General features: G+C 37.5%; 1 protein-coding gene across 1 annotated transcript in view; it reads right to left on the bottom strand.

The window, feature by feature from the left end:
• Positions 1 to 2,830: 2,830 nt before the first annotated feature.
• Positions 2,831 to 12,287, bottom strand: part of LOC108671552 — a gene marked incomplete at its 5' end in the record, with an annotated part of 39,281 nt that continues 29,824 nt past the window's right edge. The window contains 4 exon segments of the mRNA XM_018159108.2: positions 2,831 to 3,728; positions 4,771 to 5,066; positions 5,332 to 5,386; positions 6,671 to 6,853. Of these exon segments, the coding sequence (XP_018014597.1) occupies positions 3,555 to 3,728; positions 4,771 to 5,066; positions 5,332 to 5,386; positions 6,671 to 6,853 (708 nt within the window).

Below are 12,287 nucleotides of genomic sequence, written 5' to 3' on the forward strand. Positions count from 1 at the left end.
AATTTCTGACTGGGTCAACTCATTAACATGAAGTCAAGGCAATAATTCAAAGATAATTTAAAGCCATAGAGCAGTCGCAAAAGAAATAACTTCAATTCAATATATTCTGGAGGTATATATTATCTCACAAAATCCATAATCACCATAATAACTGCATTAAAGTTCTGGGCTCGAAAAATAATCCAGCTGCTTTACCGGAATTAAAGTAAAAAAGTAAAGCGAGAATAATGAGCTTGTCAGCCTCCGCCTTCACACTGCAAGTCGGTAATTTGGTTACACATTGAAGAAATTTTTCAAAGTCCCCGAAATAATTTTTATTACACTACAATGATTTGTCCTGAAGAAAAACGGGCAATATTTTAATCAAAACCTTTTTGAGATCCGGCACGACATTCGAAGCTTACATGGCGCAACGGTTAAGATTGATTTTGCAAACCATTTAATAAGTTTCATACCACGAACCCCAAAAATACAGTATAGCTTCCGCGATGAGTTTATCTGATTCGCGTGGAATTTAAATTTAATTTAATTATTAATTTATTAATAGAATTTAATAATTATAATATAATATATATAATAATATATAATAATATAATAATATATAATAATTATAATTAATAGAATTAATAATTTCTTTGAAATTTACAGTTGTTGCAACGGAAAAAGATAGCGATTGACAATGGACCGGAGCACTAGAAGACCTTAAACTAACTATAGTTTGGGCGAGTCAGGAATCCCGAAGGATATCAAAGGAGTAACAAGTTACCGATCGCTGAACACGGGAACCTGGTTTTGCGAGGCAGCTGAAACTTTAAAATCAGGATCACTGCATTTTTCAAGTTTGATCATGATTTTATTTTGTCTCCTATACCATTACGCATTTCCGACTTACGGTGACCAATTCCTCAACATTAAATTTAAATTTTCTCTAAGCAACGGCTATCGAATTTCACGTCACTTTTCAACGCTATGAGTATCATGCCAATCCAGCAAGTCTGGCCATAGTTACTCACGTTATACGGGAAAATCGCTTTTAACGACAAACAATAGAACACAGAATTACACCCTTCCAAGGACCTCCTCGTTACTGTACTCAACGAGCAATACAATAGTAATACCAGTACTAATTAAAATGGTATTACTATACTGATAGTACTATTATTACTAATAGTAATAAAAGTACACAGCATAGTTACCATGGAAGCGCATACACTCAGAGAAAAAAGTGAGACACTTTTCAAATAACAATGCACATTTTACCCTTGTGCGGGTCATCCTGACCCAGTTTGACCAGGAAACCAGGTAAAATATTTACTCGTGCTGTCACTATTTGGACCTTATGACCCATTCCTTTCTCTGAGTGCCTGCCATGGCGTGCGACCGGTTTAGGAATTTCGGGAGCAGTGCAAATCGCCTGCGATCTCGATCATTGGGTCGATGCAACACGTGATCTATCTCGATCATTGGGTCAGTGCAACACGTGATCTACCTCGATCATTGGGTCAGTGCAACACGTGATCTATTGAAAAATAATCCAGCTGCTTTACCGGAATTAAAGTAAAAAAGTAAAGCGAGAATAATGAGCTTGTCAGCCTCCGCCTTCACACTGCAAGTCGGTAGGTAATTTGGTTGCACATTGAAGAAATTTTTTCAAAGTCCCCGAAATGATTTTTATTTCACATATAACGATTTGTCCTGAAGAAAATCGCGCTATAATTTAATCAAAACCCTTTTGAGATCCGGCACGAAATTCGAAACTTACATGACGCAACGGTTAAAATTGATTTTGCGAACCATTTAATACTTTTCATACCACGAACCCCAAAAATAAAGTATAGCTTCCGCGATGAGTTCGTCCGATTCACGTTGTACTTTAACTAATTTTTTCTTAAAAATTTACGGTTGTTGCAATGGAAAAAGATAGCGATTGACAATAGACCGGAGCACTAGGAGACCTTAAACTAACTATAGTTTGGGCGAGTCAGGAATCCCGAAGGATATCAAAGGAGTAACAAGTTACCGATCGCCGAACACGGGAACCGATGGTTTTATGAGGCAGCTGAAACTTTAAAATTAGGACCACCACATTTTTCAAGTCTGATTATGATTTTATTTTAGTCTCCCAGGTCCAATATTTGCTCGTGCTGCACTATTTGGACAATTAGATCCATTCCTTTCTCTGAGTGTCTGCTATGGCTTGCCACAGGTTTAGGAATTTCGGGGGCAGTGCGAATCGCCTGCGATCTCAATCATTGGGTCAGTGCAACACGTGATCTATCTCGATCATTTAGTCAGTGCAACACGTGATCTATCTCGATCATTGGGTCAGTGCAACACGTAATCTATCTTGATCATTGGGTCAGTGCAACACGTGATCTACCTCGATCATTGGGCCAGTGCAACACGTGATCTATCTCGATCATTGGGTCAGTGCAACACGTAATCTATCTCGATCATTGGGTCAGTGCAACACGTGATCCATCTCGATCATTGGGTCAATGCAACACGTGATCTATCTCGATCATTGGGTCAGTGCAACACGTGATCTATCTCGATCATTGGGTCAGTGCAACACGTGATCTATTTCGATCATTGGGTCAGTGCAACACGTGATTTACCTCGATCATTGGGTCAGTGCAACACGCGATCTATCTCGATCAGTGGGTCAGTGCAACACGTGATCTACCTCGATCATTGGGTCAGTGCAAAATGCGATCAATCTAAATCTTGAGATCAGATCAACACGAGGCCAATCTAGATTGAAAGATCGAAGAGTGACAAAACGAGACCGACAATCACATTCATCATTTCAGGGTTATTTAATATCTAGTTTAGCTTGACATACAGAAACTTTATCTTATCACAACTTTAAGATAACAATTATCTGCATCTATAACATTTGAAATCCAACGACACATTCACACAAACACACACAGAAACATCGTTCAAGCATTATAATTTCCAAAAATAGAGCTAACAGTTTTTAATATGTTTTCTTTACAACCAAAAAGTTTATTACTCGGCATGATGTTATGGTGTCATCCACTTGCATCAAGCACAGTACACGACAATTATTTAGCTTAAACGAATAATTCCCCTCATCCGTGCTAAAGTTAAAGCGTTCTACGTCTGTTCAATCACCGCTTCTTCTTCTTCTGCCTTCTCGCCCCATATAATTCTCATATTCTTTGATCTCAACTCCTATCTCCTACTTCTGTTCCAGAATACGACATTGCGGGCCATTTAAGTTCACTTAACAACATTTCATGTCACTTCTTATTTTAGTTTTCATAGCACTACGTTTTCTTCCACAAGCACATTGTTGAAACTCAAAGCGCCGTTTCGCTACACCTAACACCGTGACCACTACGTAGTTTCAACATAGGCGAGATCACTCCCCCCTCTGTAAATCACCTTCAATCACAAAAACGCTTCAAAGATTAAAAACCTCACTCAACATCGTCCATTTCAAATTGATCATTAGGAAGAAAATTCTTCAACTTGCTAGTTCCTATAAGATTCTTAATTGTTGACCACCCTAGTCTGGTTGATTGTTAGAGGCCGTAGTCGAAAGACTCCCAGTCGCTGAACTTAGACTCCTGCTTATGCAGGTCGCGGGTACAAGCTTGTAGGTACGAGTCGTGGATGCGGTACATGCCTGAGTTGGCTTGGTACATCAGCGTCTCGAGGATCCTTTCGTTCTTGATGGCCTTGCTCGGCAACACAGTCTGCTCAGTCATTGTTATTATCAGTACNTAAGAGACTAATATTATATTAACAAAACATGATAAATATCACAAAGTTTACTAGGCAGCAAAGTCTGCTCAGTCATTGTTATTATCAATATAGATGGTAATATTATATTATAAAACATAATAAACATCACAAACTTTACTATGCAGCACAGTCTGCTCAGTAAATCGTTATCATTATCAATACAGATGACAATATCGTTCAAAAAAAACTTTATGAACGTTTTCCAAACTCGCCGACAATACTACGGGAGGTAGACAGGATTCTAGGCAGGAGCCCTAAAAAGAGGAAGAAACATTCCAATTAATTCTCATTTTTATCTGAATTTTTGTGACATAAGGTGACGTGGCTAAAGGCTAAAGAGCCTATAGACCAAAAAAGTTCTTTGTGGCCCAATTGTTCATGGCTTTGACCATAATCAATTGGATCTACTCATCTCTTAGGATTAGAAAACATTCTTCCAATTTTAGAGAGTAGTTATAGCAGAGATTAAGGGTCACATGTTGACTTCCATGCTGCAATGCTCAAAACATCACATGCCTGTTGTGACATCAACTCTGCACTCAAACCAGGTATGCGAAAGACATACACTCCAAACATATGTATGTTAGGAACATATGTTTCAAAAATCCAGGGGAGTTCTTGTTTGAAACATATGTTTCAAACATACGCGCCAAGCATGAAAATACGATTGTAGCAAACCTCTATCAAAATTTGCCGGTACACTAAATTTAAGTCTGAGGTTGTGCCTAATCTCAATCAAGTTCAAAGGAAATATTTTCCATGAACTTCAAATGAAAACTAGCGATTTTATTTAACCTTTATCAAGTCCTGAGGAGATACTCCGTAAATCGAATTCTTTAAATCGAGTTCTGTAAATCGAACCTTTATCAAGTCCTGATGAGATATTCTGTAAATCGAATTCTTTAAATCGAGTTCTGTAAATCGAACCTTTATCAAGTCCTGATGAGATATTCTGTAAATCAAATTATGTAAATCGAATTTTGTAAATCGAACCTTTATCAAGTCCTGAGGAGATATTCTGTAAAGCTTGAGTTCCCTTGTAAGTCGTTCCATGACGGCACGGAACTCTGCTCTCGAGTCCATCTTGTTGGTGCCCCGAGAGCGGACCCGATACCTCGCCCACGTCAACATCGCCTCGAACTTGGTTATCTCGGCCACCTCCAAGTTACGGGCCATCATCATCTGCACCATCGACTCTGACAGACTCAAGAACTCCTCTGTTTGGAATACCTGCAGAGAATAACGAGGTATTAACCGTATTAGAGTAGGCTACGCAATTAGTAACTCCTCTGTTTGGAATACCTGCACAAAATAACGAGGTATAAGAGTAGTCTACGCAGTTGGTTACTCCTCTGTTTGGAATACCTGCAGAGAATAACGAGGTATTAACCGTATTAGTGTAGTCTACGCAGTTTGTAACTACTCTGTTTAGAATACCTGCACAAAAATAACGGTATTAGAGTAGTCTACGCAGTTGGTTACTCCTCTGTTTGGAATACCTGCAGAGAATAACGAGGTATTAACCGTATTAGTGTAGTCTACGCAGTTGGTTACTCTCAGACGTGTAGCGCCAGTAGTAGTTCTCCAGACTGCTAAGCATGTTGCAAACCTGCAAACAAATGTGCAGGATAACACATTATATCACTTATATAATTACTGGTCTTACAAGCCTGATTAGATAAACGTGATTCGCCTCCACTGTCATGCGCCTGGTCACGATAGAATTAACGATTTTTCTGAATTTAAAATGCGAATTTACTGAATACTGAAATCTGAATTTAGATGCCATCCACCAACGAAATAAATCCATTCAACAGCCATATATTAATTTGGCATTATAAGCCGTGATTAAGTCCAGTTCGGAATTTACTTGATGAACACGAGACATATGTACGAGTACATAAAACAGGGTCCTATAACTGTCCCATTAGACTATCCGATAGCCATTAGAATACTGAATGACAGGTACAGTAAATTAAGTAAACGATTGCATGACACATTGAGCATTAAACTACATAATAATGAACTAGACACGTGGTATTGGACTTTTCACTCAGAAAAAAATGAAAATGTCATATTTCCAAATTGGGCCATACTTTCTCCCCGACTGCACCAAACAGAGAGCGGACGCCCGTTTGTCAAGCCAAACTGAGCTTGGATGACCCACAAAATAACCATAATAATTGGATCGATATCTAGACAATGTTTTCCTCCTTTCTCTGATTGTATTGAAAGATATGGTAAACCTATGTAAAACACTGCAGGTGTTTTACATAGGTTCCTGAGGAACTGATTTGCGTGGTTGAAGCAAGCCTGCAGCAGTTATCAACACTACTGAACGACGTGGTGAACCTATTAAACACTGTAGGGGTTTACCACTTCGATCCTGAGGAACTGTTTGGCATGGTGGAAGCAAACCTTCAGAAGTTATATACACCATTGAACTATAAGACTTCATATTATAGCGGAGTATAAGGTAAAGCTATTGAACACCGTAGGGGTTTACCACTTCGATCCTGAGGAACTGCTTGGCGTGGTGGAAGCAAGCCTGCAGCAGTTCTCAACACTATTGAACTACAAGCCTTCATATCAAAGCGGAGTATAAGTTTAACCTATTAAACACTGCAGGGTTTACCACTTCGATTCTGAGGAACTGCTTAGCGTAATGGAACCAGACCTTCAGAAGTTATATACACTATTGAACTATAAGCCTTCATATAAAAGCGGAGTATAAGTTTAACCTATTAAACACTGCAGTGTTTACCACTTCGATCCTGAGGAACTGCTTGGCGTGGTGGAACCAGACCTTCAGAAGTTATATACACTATTGAACTACAAGCCTTCATATCAAAGCGGAGTATAAGTTTAACCTATTAAACACTGCAGTGTTTACCACTTCGATCCTGAGGAACTGCTTGGCGTGGTGGAAGCAAGCCTGCAGCAGTTCTGGTAGGTCGTAGTGCTCCGCGGCGCATATGAGGCCAGGAATTGTAGTGCAGGTGAGGGGGCAGGATCCCGTATGCAGATAGTCGAGCAGGATACGCAGTGTCTCCGCCTCGAATTCAATGATTGAGAACTGCCGTGTAAGGAAACAAATCGTGATATTCTTCGGTTTCACTGTTAGAAAAATTACCGTTAACGGTATTACCGGCGTTTCAGTGGCCGGTCGGCACGTGAAAAGAACCGGCCACGGTGACCGGCCACTAGAACGCCAGTGGGACCGTTTTTTCACCGTTTTTTTCTAACAGTGTAGGAGTATTCCAGTTTGAGGCTTAAAAATTGATGGATTAAATCAATTTAATCCACCAATTGATTAAATCAATTTAATCCACCAATGAATAAATCTGTCTATGAATTAACATAGAAATACGAAATAAGGGAAAATAATCGTTGTTCAGTTTTAATGTAATGTGAGGCCGTAATATTCGTTAAAAAATGATTTATTATTCTAAATTCTGTTTGTAATTTTAGTTTGGAGTTCGCCGGTAGAAATGTGCAGAACGCTTAGGTTCGATGAGCTTAAAATTGGAGCTCAAATGCTGGGACTGAATCGCAAGACTTGAATCCGCGAAGCATCAAGTTAAAAGGAACGTACTAACGTTTTGACGTATTAGTGGTTATTCATTATTTCAAGTTTCAGCAATTCGATCATGTACATTCGTTTATTAAAGGCTGTTGTAAATTAAATGTATTAACTATGATTCATCAGTAAACTTTAACCTATGCAATCATAAAGACAAGTTGGTGGTTTTGGAAGCCCCCAACAACGAGAACGCCATTGTTTCACGAATGAAAGAAACGTCCTAGTGAAATTCGCATAAAAATCATTACAAGCCTTCTAAGCAGGATTATAATTAAAGAAACGGTATCTGCGCTCATTTCAAAACAACAGAAATTTTTGTCAAAATGTTTATAATGTGAATTCTACTGTAGGTAAAATGCAAGTAATTATATTAATCTGTAAATTCAGAAATATTCACCCGTTTCTTTAGGAATAACCGAGCTTTGAAAGGATGTAAACCACATAAAAGACAAGGATACGCTTGATGTATTTCAGAATAAATGACATAATGACATTAGTTTACATCTAACATAAATTAACGGATACGTGATGATTCAAATTTAAATTTCCACTGCAATCTTGATTGGCATCAGATGTAAATAATGAAATTAGCCCCAAACAGAATCAGGATGGTTAAAAGTAATGAAAAACACAACTTGTGCAAGCATTCAGAACAAATTAAAATACTGATGAATGATAGTGTCGCCACTGAAGCTTTACATAAATGAGCTCAGTTATACACTTGAGCTATTTTACACACGTTAATCAGTCATACACTTGAACTCAATAGCGTATATGAGCTCAAAAACATATACGAACTCAGTATATAACACACATGAGATCAGTTACACACATGAACTCAAGAACATATATGAATTCATGATGTAACATCTATGAACTCAGTATATATCATACCTGAGCTCAGTTATACATATGAACTCAGTAACATACATACGCTCAGTTACACACAGGAGGTCGGCTGTCATGTATACCTACTTTCGAACAACTTTGTTTTTTTGCGTCGTTAACAAAACGGAAGCGACTTATGAATTTGAATATCGTCCAAGGTTTTTATTGTCATCATACGCAGCGAACTAGAAAAATAAAGCAACGGAGGAACAATGTAAGGCCATGTATACAATATTTAATGTCTGTGTTGAGTAAACATGGGTTTTAATAGTTTAATTCGAAGCGGGAAACAGATGAACTCATACAGGTATGCAATGTTTATGTGTAAAATGTAATACACATTTAAACAAAAAATAGACACAATAAAATAGGGATTTCGTATTTTCTTTTGAGGTTGACTCAGCTTTTATATAAATATTGGGAAGCAGGGAACATTGGGGGACGAAAACGTCATAATATATCCATCGAAAATAACGAGCAAACAAGGACATTAAGGTAAAGATTCAACACCCAATGGTTAAAGACGAATAACATGATTACTTGCTCAAAAATTCAGAGTGAAGGTAAAGTTCTCCGACACTTAATTTAACTGAAATTAATTTAATTTTTTGTACCTCATTTAGCATTAATTTGAACTTAGATGCTGCATGCAGTGTAAACTAAGAGAGTAATTCAAGATGATGTGATTCACTTCGCCGCAATGCTAATAAGAGAAGGGATGTTCCTCTCGGTGATATTAAAATTATCCATTAAATTACGAGCAATATTACAGTATCTCAATTGTAAGCTATGAACTGCCGAATATCAATTGTTTTTTTTTTGCGTAGTCTTCCAAATTACCTATTGAATGGAAACTGTCACCTGTCGTCAGAGAAATTTATGAATTTGATCCTTCATCATGAACCGATTTCAGAAACTGACAGCTGCAGTACTTGTTCTACAGAATTGCTATTGAGAATGTTACAACGTTCTTAGCTTGTTCTGAGTGCGGATGCAGAGAAAAACTACAGTGACATTCTTCTCTCCGTAACAAAGTGGCTAAGAGGGATCATCGAAATTAAGAGAGTTTCCCCTCATAACGGCCAGTCATTTCCTATCGGTTGATAAGCGTTATAATAAATTGTCTTTAGTAGTGTCATGTCATACATCATATCATATCATATCATATCATATCATATCATATCATATCATATCATATCATATCATATCATATCACATCATATCATATCATGTACGTCATGCAGCCGCCATGTATTGAATTTCGTTTAAAATGTAAACGCAAATCTTCATGCTTGGAAAAAGGATGATGACGTGAAATGATTATGGCACATGAAGAGACTATATACAAAATGAGAATAAAAAATAACAGTATAAAGTTACAATGATAGAAACACAAGCAATATAAACATGGGGACAAGGAAAACATGAAACACCACGATGACAGGACACACAAGACAACAGTGCTACATTTTTGATCATGCAAATATGCCGCAAAATAGCACGTGATGATTCACAAAGTCTTTACAAACTATAAAAGTCTGATAATGTACAAAAAATAAATCTAGAATCGAAGCAGTGTGTGACTACAACGTAAGTATAGCCCTGTAGCAGCAGAAACGCTTTCGTCGCTTCTAAGTTGCATGATTGTTGTTACAAGCACGTACATGATTTCTGTTACAAGCACGTACATGAATGCTGATACACGCACATACATTAATGCTGCTATGTGCACGTACATGATGGCTGCAGTGCTAGACTGGTCGTGATCAACACTGTTTACAAACTTTACATTTTACAACGCCAACGTCCATTGAATTTATAAAACTTTTTAAGTCAATCTAAAATTGTTAATTAAATATGAAGCGCTCTTTGTGGGGCAGCCACTGTAAAATATGCACAAAAATAAATATAATAAAAAGATATTTGGCAGATGAAATATTACCAAGCATGGGCTACTGCAAAATGAATGTAATGCAACCAAAAGGGCCATAGCTTCCTGCTGCTACTGGGGCTGTTGGATGGTTAGTCGACTTATATCTTTATTGATTTGATTTAGTCCACGATTCTTAAGGGATGGTCTAAGGGATTTTAATAGGTTTATTCTCTCGTTCAGCTCACAGGCCTTACCTTTGAACGTAAGCCGGCGACTCGCTTAACTTTAAAAAGATCGGCTCTCGCATTGCTAATGTTAAAGCCCATTTAGAAAGACGTGAGTTGAAACAAACCGAGAAGATCAGAGAGCTTGAACATATACAAGCCGAGAACAGGGAGAAGTACGAAAATGAATCTCCTTAGGAAATTTTCGTATGACAACTGTTTATTTAAGTTTGATTCATGTTTAAAATTTATGCTGATATTTTTATGTTGCGCAAATGAAGAAAAGGAACTGCCAATTGAAAGATTCATAGGTATGGTACACATGTCATAGAAGAAGTGTTTTAGGTGTCGAGTATACAGCCGCGCATGACATATTTTCGAGACGCTGAGGTCCGACTTACAAACGTATTATTCATCAAATTTCTTGCACGCATGTAATATACGTGGTTAACTAACCGTTTTTCATCAAAAAACAACATTCCCTACCCTACCTTACGGTGGTGCGGTCAGCTGAGGTGAGCATAATTTTAATCTAATACCGCAACGTATGTGACGAAAATGGATGGTTAGGCCTAAGTTGAAGTTTTATACGAAAAAATAGTTCGAGATTTCAGCCTTTCCCGAAAAGTTACAATAGGTTGCTCTGAGAGAAACTTTTGACAAATTCTGTACAATACGTAAAATATAATCGGTCAGACTAATTGAATTGGGGATGAGAGCTTTAATATTTTATGCTCAGCTCAGAATTACAAATCTCTTTAATCTTAGAAACCAAATTTTATGAAGATTGACAGGAAAAAGTTTTAATTGAAGTGTCAATCCAATTGGCCAGCGCCCAGCAAACTCGAGGTTTCGACGTCACCGCTGAGGTAAATACATGGGAAACTATAATGTTATTTTAAGTATTATGGATTAGAGGACTTCGAATATTTAGGAAACGATTATGATTTCAATAGTATTTTAAATTTTGCTCCATAATGGATTAGATGCATTCAGATATACTGGAAGAGATTAGGTCGGACATAGTATTATGGATTAGAGGCGCTAGAATAAATGGAAAGAGATCACATTCGCTATAGGATTGTGGATTGAAGGCATTCGAGTAAATGGAAAAAGCTTATGTTAGCTAAAGTAATGTGGATTAAACGAGACGACAGAGAAGGTTCACGAGATTAAAGGAAGAAGTTAGTCAGAGATATATTAGTGGTTAGTTAGAAACTGCAGGAGAGCAGGTTAGTCAGATATAAATTAGTGGTTAGTTAGAAGCTGCAGTAGCGCAAGTTAGCTAAGAAAAGCATCAATGAAGGAACAAATTATGAAACGCCGTTAAAAGTGCTAAATAATGTACATATTTTCATAGCTAAATTCTAATATATATTGATATTTGAAAAAATTGACTCTTTGTCAAACTGCACCAAAGGAACACCGCGTAATATTATACGAATATCATTTGAAGTAGAATCTTATTCAGATTAAAAAATGTGAAAATTTTACGGTCAGTAGATAAAATTGTTATTTTTGTGAATACTTCCTCAATATCAGTGGTGATATTGAGATATTTGACGGGCGTCAACTGATATTTGACGGGCGTCAACTGATATTTGACGGGCGAATGATATTTGACAGGCGAATGTTTGATATTTGACGGGGGAATATTTGATATTTGACGGGCGTCAACTGATATTTGACGGGCGAAATTAATTCTCTTGCTTGTAAAATTAATTCTCTTGTTACCTTTGGTGCAGCAACACTGCTGGTGGTGAAATTACCCCGCCCAAGCAGGTTAGTGGAGCCACTGATTCTCATGCTAGTTGATGATATTTCAATATAAATAGCTTTTGATTCGGGCAGCAAAAAGTAAAGATTGGTGAAAAATATTGTATTCACATCATCGTTTCTCTTGCGATGTGTAGAAAAATAAGTCTACAACTACAGCGACCGA

Source organism: Hyalella azteca, unplaced genomic scaffold (assembly GCF_000764305.2).
Source record: "Hyalella azteca isolate HAZT.00-mixed unplaced genomic scaffold, Hazt_2.0.2 contig5968, whole genome shotgun sequence".
NCBI lineage: Eukaryota > Metazoa > Arthropoda > Malacostraca > Amphipoda > Hyalellidae > Hyalella > Hyalella azteca.